This window comes from Saccostrea cucullata, unplaced genomic scaffold (genome assembly GCF_032062105.1).
Source record: "Saccostrea cucullata isolate Sc308-1 unplaced genomic scaffold, CSIRO_AGI_Scuc_v1 ctg924, whole genome shotgun sequence".
In the NCBI taxonomy this organism is placed as follows: Eukaryota; Metazoa; Mollusca; class Bivalvia; order Ostreida; family Ostreidae; genus Saccostrea; species Saccostrea cuccullata.
This window is the reverse complement of record NW_026929623.1, coordinates 98,591-116,422: the sequence shown is the minus strand read 5'-3', so window position 1 is coordinate 116,422 and position 17,832 is coordinate 98,591. Positions and strand designations below refer to the sequence as shown.

The 17,832-nt window shown below is 33.4% G+C and overlaps 1 protein-coding gene and 1 non-coding gene across 2 annotated transcripts in view; both read right to left on the bottom strand.

Annotated features, from left to right (window-relative positions):
• Window positions 1–314: 314 nt before the first annotated feature.
• The window catches only part of LOC134281492 (poly [ADP-ribose] polymerase 1-like), a 31,702-nt gene continuing 14,184 nt past the window's right edge, over window positions 315–17,832 (bottom strand). The window contains exons 10-27 of the mRNA XM_062763955.1: window positions 16,613–16,732; window positions 15,852–15,938; window positions 15,334–15,482; window positions 15,081–15,226; window positions 14,431–14,500; window positions 14,066–14,143; window positions 13,527–13,659; window positions 13,137–13,335; window positions 12,768–12,896; window positions 12,579–12,662; window positions 12,333–12,455; window positions 8,492–8,614; window positions 8,212–8,310; window positions 7,946–8,098; window positions 2,447–2,574; window positions 2,194–2,255; window positions 1,032–1,149; window positions 315–873 (exon numbers count right to left, since the gene is read on the bottom strand). Of these exons, the coding sequence (XP_062619939.1) occupies window positions 801–873; window positions 1,032–1,149; window positions 2,194–2,255; window positions 2,447–2,574; window positions 7,946–8,098; window positions 8,212–8,310; window positions 8,492–8,614; window positions 12,333–12,455; window positions 12,579–12,662; window positions 12,768–12,896; window positions 13,137–13,335; window positions 13,527–13,659; window positions 14,066–14,143; window positions 14,431–14,500; window positions 15,081–15,226; window positions 15,334–15,482; window positions 15,852–15,938; window positions 16,613–16,732 (2,074 nt within the window). The 3' untranslated portion in view covers window positions 315–800. The remainder of the gene's footprint in view (window positions 874–1,031; window positions 1,150–2,193; window positions 2,256–2,446; window positions 2,575–7,945; window positions 8,099–8,211; window positions 8,311–8,491; window positions 8,615–12,332; window positions 12,456–12,578; window positions 12,663–12,767; window positions 12,897–13,136; window positions 13,336–13,526; window positions 13,660–14,065; window positions 14,144–14,430; window positions 14,501–15,080; window positions 15,227–15,333; window positions 15,483–15,851; window positions 15,939–16,612; window positions 16,733–17,832) is intronic.
• On the bottom strand, window positions 14,260–14,391 carry LOC134281498 (small Cajal body-specific RNA 8). Its single transcript, XR_009995094.1, has one exon. It is a non-coding gene; the product is annotated as a small Cajal body-specific RNA 8 (non-coding RNA).

Here is a 17,832-nt window from a genome sequence, read left to right as displayed (position 1 = left end):
AAAGTTTGGTAAAATTTTGCTAAACTGGGTCTAACTGCAAGGTCTCAGGTCAAATATGTTAAAATACCTAAGTTGACAATAACTTTTAATTGTTTGAAACTATGGCTTTCATATTTCACATCTGTATTTCTTGTGACAAGTTTTTTTTTTCTCTGATTTTCATTAAAATTTCAGACATCTTGAGATGGACTTTTACTATGTAATAGAATGGGTTTTATGAACTCATACAATAAACATGTATGTTCGGTGTCCTGTCCTGTATGTAAGATTTCAATTGAAAAAAATTGTTCTCTGCATTGAACAGCACACAAACATGAAACTCAGTTTTTATTTTCACATTAACAAAAATCATCAAAAATAAAAGAAATCAAAACATGATCATAAATGCCATTTTAATCTGATCACAAAAAAATAATACCTATGGAACTACTAGTAGTGGATTTTTGTTCCCTTCACAAACCAGTAACTTACATAACTATGTCTTTGTATTCTACATATGTATTTTGAGTATTGGATGATATCAAAGATTTTAACTGTTACTGAATTTACCAAATGGACCTTCTGCTTTTGATTTTTTTTATTCAGGATAAAACTTTTGTTTTGTAAAGTGAGGGCATAATTTTCTGAAGTCAACTAAACGTTCATAACAAGAAACTAAAACTACTTATAAAAAAGTTCATCGGGCATTTGTTCACAGATGTATTCAAAACATCTCCTTAATAGATTCAAAACAAGTTTGCAGTCCAAGTGAAAACATTGCAGACACACATCTCTTCCAGCCTCATTTTGATTACTTTATATCACCACTTGTATTTGAACTCTGTTCGAAGCAAGTACTTCATGTTCACCTGAGCCACATCATAAACAATGAATCTAAAGAAAGGTTCAGGAAAATGTAGTATTAACAGAAAAACATTTTTAGTAATGCAGATTTCACTACTGTGATTTCAGAGAAGATTGCTACAAGAAATGGAGAACCCAAATCAATACCTGATACACTGAGATCATAATTATTAAACAAAAAAGGATACTCATTGTACAAAAGACTAGTGTGGCCACAGGTAGAGTTAGTGCCCTTTCCCATAGGGATAACTACCCCATCAGGTGTTGTGTAGGCACCTTTAGGATCTGGACAAGTCATACCCAAACCTGGAGAAGAATATACATAGAATAATCAACTAAAACAGTCTACAGATTGCTTACTGAAGTTATTTAACATAAACAATAGCAAATTCTGGTATCTGTAAACAAGACAACACAATATTATTGCTTGCTTATTGTGATTCTATATGAAGATTATTTACAATGGTAATGAACATTTATGGCAGGCATTGTGTAAGTTGTACTAGGAAACCCAAACCAAATTAGATGTAATATACTGAGCACAAAAGATGATTCACCTCACCAATAAATGTTCAGGCCGTAAGCAATCATTCTTCAAGTTAAGTTCTAATTTTTTAATTCCCCCAACCCCCCAAAAGACGAGGATGAGCAGAAAATTCAAACGTTTGCGCTTTCTGACTGTGAATTGACGTTGTCTAAATGTCAAGAATCAAAGACATGGGTTTTCTTTAAAAGCCACCTTTCTCCATTAATGGGCTTGCCATGTTTTTCCACAAAGATATGACTCTTGTTTCTCAAATACATATATGGCCATGAGAGAAATAATGCACATTTCTTCCCACTGGCCGTGAACTAGTACAAACAGTCTTGAATAAAGGTCATGGTGAAACTTCTGTATACAAGTAATCTTCGTGTGGGGTATGATTTTCCATCGTTAATCCATTATAACCCGTAAAAGAAGCATATTTTTCTGCCAATGACCTTGAATTGTTTAAATGACCTAGTGATGAGGACATCTTATATTTTCAAGTAATAAGCAATCTGAAAATTCTCCTTTCAGTGATTCTCCATTAAAAATTTATAGTATGAACACAAGTGCATGAACAGATAGACAGACAGACAAAGTCAATCATTTCAACTATCATAATTTTAAAATGCACTTGGCAATCTTGCAAACAATCTGAAAAAGTGCATACTGGAATTTTGCAACAAATTTTAAAACTTTTTTCTCCCTTAAAATGTTGCTAAATGCACAATCAGGTATCAACAAACTTTAGTAAACATTACATTTAATGTCAGTAAAAAAAAACTGAATGTAGAATGATAATAATAGTGAAATAACAAACGTACCTTTACAGCTATGCTTTCCTTTTGGTAGTTTGTCAATATAATCTGCATGTGGTCTCTCATACCTTAAATAAGATTTAGGCAAGTTAAACTCTGTATAATTTTGAACTGCCCCCCCCCCCCCCCCCCCCCCCCCCCCAAAAAAAAAAAAAAAAACCAAAAGTTTGGGAGGCATTGTCCAGTTTTAAGAAGGACCTTGAAACTATGTTCCTAAACAGACATATACATTACATCATTTAGAATACAAGATACTTACATGTTACCCAGGGCAACTTCACACAGCAGCAGGATACCAGTGGGGTCAGCCTTGGTTGTCCTACAGTAATTGGCACTCTTTGATACCATGTCAGCAAAGTAGATACCTTTCCCAAACATGTAACCAGTCTACAAAATTTCAAATACTCATATCTATAAAACATCAAATGCTGGCAGCAAGACAAGTTATTTTATTGCAAAAAATTTATATTCCTTTGAATAAACAAGAGGCCCATGGGCCACATCGCTCACCTGAGCACCAAGGGTAGGACTAGTATAAAATGGCTTTTTATTGTAAAGTTTAAATCCAAAAGTAGTCCCATGACCAATCATGGATTTGCTATTTTTTAGAAAATGATTGAGAAGAAGATTTTTAAAGAATTTTCCTATATATTTGTATGTAAAACTTTGATTTTGGCCCTAGATTTTTTGAAAGAACATGATTCCATATAAATATGATGAATAATGGCTTTGTCATATATATATATCTCTATGTAAAACCTTGGTCGGCCATTTTGGCCCCGCCCTACCCCCGGGGGTCATGATTTGAACAAACTTGAATCTACACTACCTGAGCATGCTTCCATATATATATGATGAATTATGGCTTTGTCATTCTTGAGAAGAAGATTTTTAAAGAATTTTCCTATATATTTCTATGTAAAACATTGCCCATTTTGGCCCCGCCCTACCCCCAGGGGTCATGATTTGAACAAACTTGAATCTACACTACATGAGCATGCTCCCATATAAATATGATGAATTATGGCTTTGTCATTCTTGAGAAGAAGATTTTTAAAGAATTTTCCTATATATTTCTATGTAAAACCTTGGTCGGCCATTTTGGCCCCGCCCTACCCCCGGGGGTCATGATTTGAACAAACTTGAATCTACACTACCTGAGCATGCTTCCATATAAATATGATGAATTATGGCTTTGTCATTCTTGAGAAGAAGATTTTTAAAGAATTTTCCTATATATTTCTATGTAAAACTTTGGTCAGCCATTTTGGCCCCGCCCTACCCCCGGGGGTCATGATTTGAACAAACTTGAATCTACACTACCTGAGCATGCTTCCATATATATATGATGAATTATGGCTTTGTCATTCTTGAGAAGATTTTTAAAGAATTTTCCTATATATTTCTATGTAAAACTTTGGTCGGCCATTTTGGCCCCGCTCTACCCCCGGGGGTCATGATTTGAACAAAATTGAATCTACACTACCTGAACATGCTTCCATATAAATATAATGAATAATGGCTTTGTCATTCTTGACAAGAAGATTTTTAAAGAATTTTCCTATATATTTCTATGTAAAACATTGGTCGGCCATTTTGGCTCCGCCCTACCCTCGGGGGTCATGATTTGAACAAACTTGAATCTACACTTCCTGAGCATGCTTCCATATAAATATGATGAATAATGGCTTTGTCATTCTTGAGAAGAAGATTTTTAAAGAATTTTCCTATATATTTCTATGTAAAACTTTGGTCGGCCATTTTGGCCCCGCCCTACCCCCAGGGGTCATGATTTGAACAAACTTGAATCTACACTACCTGAGCATGTTTCCATATAAATATGATGAATTATGGCTTTGTCATTCTTGACAAGAAGATTTTTAAAGAATTTTCCTATATATTTCTATGTAAAACTTGGTCGGCCATTTTGGCCCCGCCCTTACCCGGGGGGTCATGATTTGAACAAACTTGAATCTACACTACATGAGCATGCTCCCATATAAATATGATGAATTATGGCTTTGTCATTCTTGAGAAGAAGATTTTAAAGAATTTTTCTATATATTTCTATGTAAAACTTTGGTCGGCCATTTTGGCCCCGCCCTATCCCCGGGGGTCATGATTTGAACAAACTTGAATCTACACTACCTGAGGATGTTTCCCCATAAGTTTCATCTTTCCTGGCACAGTGGTTCTTGAGAAGAAGATTTTTAAAATATACCACTAAATTTTCATTAATTCCCAATTATCTCCCCTTGAATAAGGGCGTGGCCCTTCATTTGAACAAACTTGAATCCCCTTCACCCAAGGATACTTTGTGGCAAGTTTGGTTGAAATTGGCCTAGCGGTTCTTGAGAAGAAGTCGAAAATGTGAAAAGTTTACAGACAGACAGACGGACAAAATGTGATCAGAAAAGCTCACTTGAGCCTTCGGCTCAGGTGAGCTAAAAATAAAGAGCGGCGCCACAGCATGATACGCCCATCAAAAAAATACAATTTTCTTGAACAGTTTAGCATGCAAGAAAATCATGTCAACCTTGAATTTAAGATTTCCATGATTTTTCCTTCCCTTCAAATATTTATCAATTCCTTGTGATGTGGGCATTAATTATAATAAATATTACATCATTCTATGCTGGTTGTGTAAGACCTTGTCAAATGCCCATCATATTAAACAATATCAAATTAGTCTTAACACCTTAATCTATACCAAATTAATTTTGAAAAGAAAAGGTTGGCCATCAAATGACATATGCTATAAACTGACCAGCACTTCTTCTGTCTAATCCCAAAAGGATACTGATAAGACTGCTTGATCAGATAGCCTTCCTACATTGAACTCATTAATTAATCTTTAACTGGATGCTTGTCTACTCATTACTACCAAGAGATGAATGGGTCTGCACTATCTACCATAAATCTTTTTTAAAACATATAAAATACTGAAAGATTTTTTTTGGTTGAGATTTAATGTCCGACAGGTTTTAATATGTAATTCATATGGACATGCTGATTCCACCCCACCGGCCCACCCTATATTTAAAAATTAGTTTTTAAATTAATAATATTATATAGTATCAGATTAGTCTATTATGCAATATCAAATTAGTTTTAATTACTTTTCATAAAATTCATTTTAAAACTTAGGCTAGCCAACAAGAGCTATTTTTAATCCAACAGGCTTACCCATCTGCCCAATACCCAAGGGATATAGATAAGACCAATGCTCTGTCAGTTAGATCCTCACACTCAAAACTCATTAATTTCTCTCTAATTTGACAGGCAAATTTCTGCTATCAAAATTCTTCTTGGCCAGTGCTTGATAATTACACTCAAGGGAGAGGTAGGATTTCTCTAAGGCCAAAGTTTTTTTTTTCTCTTGGTTTACAATTCCGCCGACCCTATTTTTCCCTATTTACGAAAATAAAAATAATGTGTCTGACTCGAAATTTTCTTGACCAAATGACTGTTTTTATAATTTACAACACATTTTAATCATTAAAGCCATTCAAGTGACTTCCACAAATACAGATTGCCAAACCACATGGTGGGACACCAATGACCAACCTAGGGTGCGAAACAGACTATTTCTATACTAATGACCAATGCATCGAATACTCTGTCGGAACTCCTCTAGATTTTACACTTCCGGGTATCAAAAGTCCATCATTACAAGTTATACACAACAAGACGCAAAACAGCTGGACAGCTATCGATGTCGTGCCAAAGATGTTGGAGAAGATTTTAGGTCTTTTTATTGTCAAATAATTAATTCATGCTGTGAATACAGACATATTTTTCCTGTTAAATTGTAAAGTTATTAACTTTCTAAGAAGTTACACACCAGATCCGATAAACATAATTAGTTCAATCGGCATGCAGATGTACATCAAAACTTTTAATAGAAAAAAAAAAATTATTGAAAATTAAGTTTGAAGGGAAATTAACAAAATTATGACTAGGCCTGGATTGCCAAAAACCTGGAAATCTAATGAGAAGAGAAATTTTAGAAGTTTAAGATTGACAGCTACTATGTAAGAAATGAAAAAAAATGTTTGATAAACAATTAATCTGACAATAAGAAACTTTTAAATTTTAATAGTAGTAGAAGTAAATTTTATTCAATGTCAATGTTGTTTTATTATTTTTTCTTGATATTTATATACCTTGTAACTGGGGGGAAATATCTTTTAAATTCTTTTTTTTTCCTTTTTTAATTATTTTAAATACAATGTTTTACAGAAAAATTATTGAAATGTATGTAAGTTATAAACAATGAAATTGTTTTATAACGATTAATGTACGTGTGCCATGTACCCGCGCCAAGAAGTCTCCATAAATTTCAAAACTTCTCCCTAAATTTTTTTGAGGGAGATCGAAGTGAAGTCTCCTCCTAAATGGGTCTAGGACTCTAGGTTGGTCCCTTGACACACGTATCTAAGGGTAAAAGTTTGTTGTGAAAGCAATCCATCACTTTTGGAGTTTCCAACAACTTTTTCATAAAAGGAAAGGCTGGCCAGAGAAAAGCCGATTCACTTTAATTTTACCCATATTTGTCCCAGTGCAATGTGTCTAATATGAAAACATGGACTTGTAAGTCAGATGAATGAAAACCATCAACAGTAACAGAGCCTGATACTCCCATTTCTGTTCTTGTGTCATTTGTTTGTTGACATAAAACCGAATGGTAAGAAGAAAATAATAAAGTTGAAAATCTTATGTGTTTATTAGTTTTATTTATTCATTTCAATGCTACTCGAGAAAAAAATATGTCAAGGTTCCTAATTATTTTTATTTTTATTTTTCGACCGCCCAATGCATATTTTTGTGTCAAAAAATCGTAAACCAAAAAAAATAAAAACTTTGGCCTAACATACATTATATTTGTTATAGATTGCTGTCAAGTATATACTTAAAAAAATAAGTATTTTCTTGATTTAACACTTTTTTAATAAGGACAGTGCAATACTCTTACATTATTTGGGATGCTTAAATGAATAGTAAAAAGACACATTTTTTTTTTAATTTCACTTAAATTAAAGGTCACAGTGACCTTGAAATAGGTCGCGACACACCTTCTACCTAAGATGCATAAACTGGCCAAGTTTGATGATTGTAAGTCTTACAGTTTTCTAGTTATGGGCTGGAAAGGATTTTTCCATATTTAGCTATAACTTTTTAATAAAAGGTCAGAGCGACCTATTTTTTGTGTGCAACACACCTTCTACCCAAGATGCATCAGATGGCAAAGTTTGATAATCCTAGGCCTAATAGTATTAAAGTTATGAGCCGGAAACGAAAAAGCTAACAGACAGACTGACAGACGGATGGACACGAAGCCTATAACATAATACGTCCCGTCTTAAGACGGGCGTATAAAAATTTATAAAATAACAAAATTTTCTGCTGTATAGTAAACACTGTTCATTTGTCTGTCCCTTTGTTCGTCTGTCCATCTCTTACTGAATGCACATCTCTAACACCTCATATTTACATTTAGGCTTTAGATTTAGGGTCATTTTGCCAAAGCTTTTGGTGAACATTACGAATTGTTGTTTTGATAGTTTGTTTGCAATGCAATTAATCAATTTTTATTTTTTGAATTTCTGCAATTTATTTAGCTTTTGTTATACAAGTGGGAGGGGTTTCAGAAAGATATCTATAAATTGCTAGGCTTCATGTCTCCTCTCTGGACTACCATGTACTTTGTTTGGTTTCCAGAAGTCATGATCATTTTACAGCTCAGGTCATTTCTTACCACAGGTGCTTCTGGTGGGGCGATTCTCAGACCCTGTGAAAGAATTCCAGCGAAGTTGGTTGTACGAGAGCCGTGCCACAGAAGCTGTCTATTATGTAGGTCCTTGAATGGGGCATACCTATCTGCCTCATCCCCTCTTTCAACCTTAAATACCTGCAAAGTTCATGTACAAAATGACATTCTGAGATTAAGAACAGCTCCTACAATCAATGTATTATAAATCACCAAAATAAATTGCTGTTTACATTTTTTTTCAAAAGATTTACCTCTTCGACATGTAGGTCATATTGATTATGGGTGGCAGCATGAGTGTTTTTGACATATTCACAAATCCTCTTAAACTCCTCAGAGGATTTATCCAATGGCTGCAAAAAAAGGAGTACTGTTTTAAAGATCAAATTTTTCAAAAAGTCTATTGGTAAATTTTTGCATAAAGTAGTGCAAGTCTTGAGACAAACTTCAAAGCAAGTTCTAAGTTTCTTATTATAATACCTGAGATAAACCTTCATGCAAGTTTTTAGTTTATTAAATGAGCCTGAGACTAACCTCCATGTCAGTTTTGAGTTTCTTATAATGATTATCAATGGGGTCTTCCCCAGCATCACCTCCCTTTAACAAGCTGTAAGCTACCTCTAGCTCCATCAAGTTATCCAACATCTCTGTTTTGGCCTGAAATTTTCAAAAACTGCATTTAACGAGGCCCAATCTAGTTGGAAATTACGAAAACGATATGATAAAAAAATTCAATTCTTGGAAATAAATTTGTATGTATTATGCCAAGAAAAATTAGAATGAAATTTTGTTACCTTGCCTTTATTGTAGTTAAATGGGGGCACTTTCAAGATAATCATATGGACCATTTTTTCGTGTTTTTATACACAATTACATACTAAACTCCCATAAAAACAAAGTAATTGACAAATAAAAAAAATATAAATGATGAAATATTTTGTTTTTCACATATATCATGCGATTTTCATTCCTCTTTAAAAAAATGAAAAGAAAATCGGAGGTAGCCTTCATTGCAGTGAAAAGGGAACATATCAAAACACAAAAATAGGACTTATTTTATCCAACTAGATATATAAATATATATAAGACGCAATGGGTTTACATAACATCAACAAACGATTGTAATACTGTACTAGTTTCTAAAAATTAAATAATTCTTACATTATGAAATAATTTTCTCTCCATGCTTTATTTTTTTCTTAATACACGACATTGTTTTACGTGGAAAAAAGATGGAAAGAGGGGGGGCGACAAAATTACGAAATTTACCAATGTCATGTATTATACAGAAAAATAAAATATTTTGGTGGTTGCATTTAAATGATTCATAGACTTTTTTAAACTCAAGCTAATCCATGCATAATTAAGTCGGCAGTAAAAAGGGATGTGTATGTCTGTATGAACTCTTCAACATGTTCAAGGAGAAAGACTAAAAAAATCGTTTACATTTCAATTTGGTTGCAGTGTTTGTTTTTTTTCTAACTCACTAATTGAAATAAAACAAGATAATATTAATGAACCTGTACCTAGAAATTGATACCTCAAAATAAATTATGTTCTATAAGTGATTATTAATTTAAAACCAGAAGTCTCTGTCAAGACTGAAGCTCTACTGGTTTGTACTTATAGCAAAGGAAGAGAAAAATACTTAAGCAGCTGGGAATTGAAACTTGATAACAGCAATAAATAGAATAATGATCCTTGATTAAGTCTTTCGATGTCTTAGTGTAGTCTACTTGCATGCTACATTATATTACAATCAGACTAAAACTGTATTTGAGTGGTATTTTGAAAGTATTAAACAAATTTCCATTTTTAGTAACCAAGGCAATGATGTTCATCGAAGTCTAAAACCGATACACAGAATTGTGTATCTTAGTGTAGTCTACTTGTGTGCCAACTTACATTGAAATTAGTCCAAAACTGTAGGAGATGTAGCATTTTAAAAGAATTCCACAAAAATTTCTATTTTTAGTAACCACGGCAACACTGTTCATCGAAATCAAAAACAGATACACAGAATTGTGTATCTTAGTGAAGTCTACTTGTGTGCCAACTTACATTGAAATTAGTCCAAAACTGTAGGAGATGTAGCATTTTGAAAGAATTTCACATAAATTTCTATTTTTAGTAACCACGACAACACTGTTCATCGAAATCAAAAATCGATAAACAGAATTATGTATCTTAATGTAGTCTACTTGTGTGCCAACTTATATTGAAATCAGTCAAAAACTGTAGGAGGAGTAGCATTTTGAAAGAATTTCACAGAAATTTCTATTTTTAGTAACCACGGCAACACCATTCATCAAAATCAAAAACCGATATACAGAATTATGTATCTTAGTGTAGTCTACTTGTGTGCCAAGTTATATTGATATTAGACCAAAACTGTAGGAGGAGTAGCATTTTGAAAAATTGTTTACAGAGTCTACTTGTGTGCCAAGTTATATTGAAATTAGACCAAAACTGTAGGAGGAGTAGCATTTTGAAAAATTGTTTACAGACAGACGGACGCCGGACGCATTACTATTGCATAAGCTCTTCTGGTCTCTGACCAGTAGAGCTAAAAACCCTGACGTAAATAATAGAAATGCCAGAATGAGCCAGCTTTCAATATGCATAGGCTATAGAGCTTCCAGGCACAGGGGCCTGTAACATACTGTATTTGATTTTACGTAATCATACTGTATTTGATTTTACGTAATCACTGTATGTACACAAAAAGAGAAAGGGAAACAACGTCAACCCGAATTTACACAGGTTTGTTTTTTTTTAAGTTAACATTTTCAACTGCTGAAATGATTCGTGTTTTCAATAAAATACCTTGCAGTTTGTGAAATAACGCCTGATTTGGATCAAAGTTTATTATCAGCAATAATCACTCTTATATTCATAAAAATATCATTGCGGTCATTTAAGAATCGTGTAAGTCGTGTTTTGCAGATCCGATATCCTGTCATGCAGTCGATGTAGTTTAAGTCGTCCACTAAAGTCGCTAAACATTGCATCCAAGATTTAACGCGAGATGTGATTGGTCAATAGTGCTTTTCTAGAACAAATCTTCATCCAGTTTCACCAAGTCGGGCTCCGCCTTATGGTACCCCTACCTATCATGGGTTTTTCCAAAATGTAGTCTGTTCTAGGCTCGGGGCCTTGTTGTGATACGAAAAAACCACCGTATTTATTCAAATTTTGGAAAGGTTATACATTTTAATTGCAATTAACAAAAGAAAAAGATGATTTTCGTTCACTATATAATCTAAAGAACGCCCCTGACCCTGATCTTTCACAATTTGTGTTTTCCATCATAACAAAGACTTAAAAACTAGAGAAAATGTGTGAATTTTACCTCCTTTTAATGGACGACTTAAAGTACGTCGACACGCACAACTGAATATCGAGTTAGTATTACCCAACTTAAATGCTATATAGATAAATAAGGTCTCTGTTTTATTAAAGAATATTTATTGTAGTATGATTCTAGTTAAAATTTAATTTGCTGCATTGTTTTTTCTATGGAAAACGAAATATTTTCACTATATAATCGACCCTGTGTAAAATTCGGGTAGAGGCACTCTTGCTCATCATAATTATGCACTTTTCTCTTTATTGTAATACATACAGTGAATAAAGAATTTTCGTATATAATCAAATACAGTATGTTACAGGCCCCTGTGCTTCCAGGTATGCAAGATCAGCGAAACATTTTAGCGCAATTTGACATCATTTTAATTATGACATTATTGTTTTCAATTGTGATGGAGTCAAGGGTACTGTGACGTGCCTGAGTTGACGCTGCGTTGAAACGTATCAAGTAGATTGGGCCTCGTTAAAAAAATTCTTGATAATAAAAGGAACATATTACATGTATATATAGCAATAGATAATTCATTTCAATAAAACAGTACATTAACTGGATAATTCCTTAAGGAAATTCTTGGTATTCGAAGTAGCAGCTGACTCTTAATGTATCCAGGTTTGTTTTTTTTAAGTTAACATTTTCAACTGCTGCTCTCTAATATCTTCTGTATTCACACAATGTTTAATATTATTTGAAACAGGGAACAGGGCAGTTTTCTTCTTGCTAATTTGGTTTTTCCAAATTTTCTTGACCAATAAGATTTGACTGACATCAAAGTTTATTATCTAGCTGTAATGCTAGATTTTCTTACTAAATAAATATATTCAAATAAACAAATAAACTCCCATATATTATATAAAGTTTCATTTATGCACAAAAGCACACAAAGCCTAGATACTTTCTCATTTACATGTAAATGCCGTTCAAGAAAAATGTCATTTACATTTACCAAGATTGTTGCTACAATTTCTGACAGAGAATCTAGATAATTTTTTTCTGACCTAATCTTACCTTAATAATTTCAGCAGAATTCAACAGTGGTGGTTTCTTCAAGCCAAAGTCATGCGGTACCAATGTGTAGAATCTGTTTGTGCAGTCCAAAAACTTGGTTTCTGTTCCACCTTTCTCTATCAACTGAAATATTAAACATTCAACTCAGTATATGTCTACTGATTTATTTAATACATTGTTTTAAATATCTGAACTTCTTATTCAAATATGAATTAATTACTAAAAATCGCTGGTAAAAAAGCACACCTTTGTCAACTCAGTGAGTACACTATATGCTGAGGTGATCTGCTTCTTAGAAAGTTTTCCAAGTGGCATTTTCTTTGTATCAATCTAGTAAAAGAACGATAAAAATCAATTCACAATTTTACAAGTTTAAAGTACATTACAATAACTGATTGGTTTCATTACAGGATACCAATGTATGTTCATACTGACCTCAAATTCCAACATGGTCTTTTTCATGCTCTCTACATCAAATATCAAGCACACTAAATCCTGTACAGCCTTGGGTAACTTGGACCTAGAACTACCCTTATCCAACTTCATCACAGAATCATCCTCTTCCTGTTCAAACAAGTTCAAAAATTTATTTTAATTTTAACTAGATTTTCCAATGGTAAAACACATTATTTCCTCCAGCAATTGTTCATTGGAAGATCTTAATTCCTTTAGCAATATACCATGCATATTTATAATTAAAGTTTTAATGTAAAGAAATATAATTATTCATGCCATCTGTTTTTATTGAAAGACCCTCTTCCTGTTACTAAATAAATCATGTTGTAATTTCACTTTTTCTCTGACCTGTCCATAGTCAATGTCCAACGGGTAGAACTTGTTTGGATACTTCTTGAAATCTTTCCTATTTTCCCATTCGTTTCCCGTTTTCTCGGCATACAATTGTTTGAAGGCATCAAGTAAAGTATCGACACTTCCGAACCGCTCTATTTTGTTTCCACCAATTGTTGTACCAACTCTGCCCCATGCCCGAAAGAGCCACCAACTGTCAAATTTACATGAAATTCTTAAATATGAACAAATACATGAACATCCATGAAAGATGTAGGGCCTTCTCAAACCATTTAATATTACTAACTTCTACATACAATGTAGTCATGATTGTTATCATACTGTTTTATGAACAAAAACAAATTCCCCATCAGGCATCTAAATAGGACCTTTGTGTGGCTTTACCCTGATCCACTGTCTTTCTCCAAGGCCTGCAGTTTGTAGAAAGAGTTAGTTCCCCTGACTACATCTACCAATCCTAACACAACATTGAAAATCTCTCCATTCTTCTGAACAATGTGTGCAGAGTCCTCAAGTCCTACAGTTGTAAAGATAACTTGTAAAATCTTTACTAGATAAATCCTTTTTTTTGCAATGGAATTTAAGACAGGAGAAATATAATTAAAAGAATTATCACAAGAAATTCTCAAAGCATGTAACAAAAATTTCAAATAAAGTCAATGTGGCAATGTAAAAATTTAATATGTATTTCTAATTCACTTAACTGAAACCCCCACTATCTATCGACTAATAAACTTTGATTATCTTAGACCATCTGCATATTTATCAATTCAATGGCCTGTGATGTCAGTCCGAAATTTTTCAACCAAAACACCAATGTAAATCCTTTCAAAATAATTGTAACTCTTTAACTCTCAATCATTTAAATCAGTTGTAGACCAATAGTATAGATATGTGTAGGCTAATAATGTACATGTATATACCTGAATCAGGATCCACTGCCGCTCCACCCTTTACCTTCATCTTCATTGTGGCAGGCACACTCTTTGTGAACAACTTTTCTGCAACATAACAATATCTTGACAAGTTTGAAAATTTTCAAAAAAAACTCCTCCCTTAAAATCACATGAAAAGTGATCTACATGCCAAAAATTTTCAGTTACTGTTAATTACATAAATCTGTATGCCCCGTATCTGTCTACAAAACTAGCTCAGTATTTTGTAGTCATCAGAAGGCATAATATTTAATATGGGAAGTACACAGTGTCAACAAGATCAGACCTTACACTTGCTGAGTATCACACTTCCACACATATCTAAACCTTAATCTTAAGAATTTATATCTTACCATCTTTCAGGCTTTTTGTCATGCTCTTCCCAGCACTTTTTGTTCCTGATAGAGAAATACGACTGGATGGCTGAAAATTTGAATTACATGTTTTATCTGTCAAAATGGTCAATAAAGTTAGAAAGAGGCTTATGTTTAGCCCCAGTTTGTTTATTATTTCTCAGAAAGCTGTGGATTTCAATATTTAAAGATTTACAGTGAATTACAAAATACCAGTATAGTTCAGTTTTTGGCCTCAAGTATCATGTACTTGCTTGTAATTTTCACGTTTTTCTCTTAGTTCAATAGATAAAAGTTTCCTTCTTTAATACCAATTTATTCACTGGCCTTTATTAACAAATATAGTATTAACACCGCGAGTTATTTTCCCCCTATACAGTATAATAGATTTGAATCTAGGTCACAAGGTTACTCAGGTCACATGTATCATTACTTGTTACAGGAAAAAGTGAGTTGATTTCAATGTTGTGTGTATGTAGCCACATGTATATGTCAAGGTGTTCACCTACATGTATAAATAAATGCAATATTTTTCTATAATTGCACAACCTCCAAGGGATCTATGGTTTCAAATACACATTATGATTCCATTTTTTGTTTACAGCTAGTACACCTGTATATGAGGTAGATATCAGTATACATGTACTTACATCAGAGCCCCAGGACACCAGATTATTACTCTGAATCAGTAGGACGGCTCCTCCCTTTTTCACTGCGTCTAAGAAGCCTTCATCCACAACCTGTACATTAGCTTTCTCTGCATCCTTTATACCCTTGGATTTCTTTGCTACTTCCTCTGAAAAAGTGAGGACAGTTTTTAAAAAATATACTTATGCAATTGTACTGAACATCACTTTTTATTTATAACTGATAGCAAGATCAATGTAATGTAAGCTGCCCTACCTTTTGTACTTATGCAAGCTGCAGTGTCAGCCCCTACTTTTGTAGCAACATGTCCTCCAAGTGCTAAAATCTCTTTTGTTATGGTTTCTTTTGACTTCTTAGTTTTTCCAACAATCACAAACTTCATTCCATCCAGAGGCTTATTAGACCTAGAATAATGAAAGATCAAAATAAATTCTAGGGCAAAAGTGTGATCCATAAATGTTTAGACATTTTGGATTAAAATCAATAATTAAATCCCTGCTGTCTATACTCAAATAGCATTGGCATGCAAGTTTCAACATCAAATTTAAAGCATGCAAACATGGCTCTTTTACACAGCAAACACCTGCACCAGATTTTCATTGTACCCAGCCATCAGCAGCCTCTATCAGGTCAGGTCACCTTGTGGGCTTGGTTTCAGGTCCTTATTTCACTATATTGACCTCAATGAGGGGTATATTTAAGTATTTAAAAGGCAATCACTGGAGCAGAGCTATTATTATGGTGAAAATTGTGTGACAATATTCAAAATTTACCCTGAATCCACTGTATCTAGAGAGGCACTAGATGATGGTGTGTTTGACGGGAAAACTCTGTCTCTTTTAACATACTTGTGTTTTTTACTGAAAGAAAAATTTTATTGTAAAATTGAAGGAATATACTGTAAAAAAGAGAAATATGTACATTGTACACGTAGCTGGAACTCTGATAAATATAAATACATGGTTACTGTCTTGAAATATAAGCGATAATTGGGCGACTGAGGGTAAGGAAACGTGATAGAGGGTGAGGCTTGCTGAGCCCTCCACCAGTTTTCGACCCGAGCCCAAATATCGTTTATGTTTCAAGACAATGACCCTGTAATTTGTTTATCCTGCAAAATATATTTACAACTGACCTCCAAAATGAACTCTTTTCAACCCGATTTAGACACATCTCTACAGAGGAAACTAAGATGCCATAGTGTAAACATTGCAATATACATGTATGAGACGTCACAATGCTTTCAGAACTTCAGAGTACATGCCAGACGCTTTATTAGGACATTGACCAAATAAAGCTTTAGTTTATTAGGTTACCTTTACTATGTCAATGCAAGGAATAGTTGCAGGATAAATGTCAGCTGACTGTGACTCCTTTATACAACTTATCAACTATAATTCATCTCAAATTTTGCACGGTTTATGTACTGTGTATTATACACATGATTCTTTAAGCAAGAAAGATTCAAGGTTTTGATATAATTAACCACCTCAAATTTAATTTTTACAATGAAGTAATTTTTATATATACATACAGGAATTCTACATCATGGTACTCCTTTGGTACTTTGAATGCTCTTCTTTTGGGTATCTTTGTGATATACATGCATTTAGTCCATTCTGTCACATTTCCTGTGCATTTATAACCATGTCCACTGCAAAAAAGTTCAACAATTGATAATAAACACAAAGGAAGTTTTAAAATACACCTAAAGACCAAAAATCTAAAGAATTTAAATTCTAAAGTAAAATACACAAACTACTAGAAATAGGTATTCTAAAACAATGTGTTGAATCATTAAATTTCATGGTGGCTTAATTTTACGCTGGAATTCAAGGGTACCTCTCAAGTCTCATCCACAAACTAAAATCCTCTACAAATTAATTTCTCATTCTTTAACAGTCATATTTCTTTCTTTACGAGGGTTGTTCGAAAATTATTGAGACATTGTGTATATTTTGCTTTCTAATGAACGTCTTTCGGTGATAATTTGCATATATGTTTGACATACATTAAGAATTAATAAAAGCAAGAAATATTTTACAAATATTAAATATTTTCTGTACAATGGTATATAAATGCGTCATCAGTAGGGATACAAAGGCCAGATATTGAAAATATGTAACACCAACGTTCTAACTCTTCGTGGACCCATAATAAAAGCGAAAATAATTCTGTTTATGTGTATAATTTTTCAGCTTTAGTTCAAATTCATGTTGTGCAACTTTGATAGTATTTTGATCAGGAGTATGGAGATCATAAAAAATTAAGCGCGGTAGAGAAATCTGCTAAGAACCAAAAAATGGATTTTGACGTCAAGGGCGGAGCAGGGAACATACCTAAAATTTAGTGTAGCGCAGTGTAGAACTCTTTTCCAGACATAACAACCTCCTAAAATAATAAGTACGAGAAAAAAAAATAATGTGATAGGGTCTGTTATTTCATTGGTATAAATTTTTTTACAATTAATTCAACCAGAGTAAAATCAAAAGCTCTGGACGACCATCAGTTATTACGTACGGTATTAATATCGTTACGGTATCAATATCGTTGACCCGCGTTGCATAAATCGACACTGCATGATTTTAAGTCAACTTTTCCCACAAAAGAAAATATTACACTCGGGTAGCAACAGCATACGTTTTTAAGGAATAGTTTGAGAAAAGAGACTGTTAGATTTTTGTACTGTTATATGTAATAACAAAGAAGGAAGATTAAACGCTTCCCGATCGTTTTACATGCTAAACCATCCCT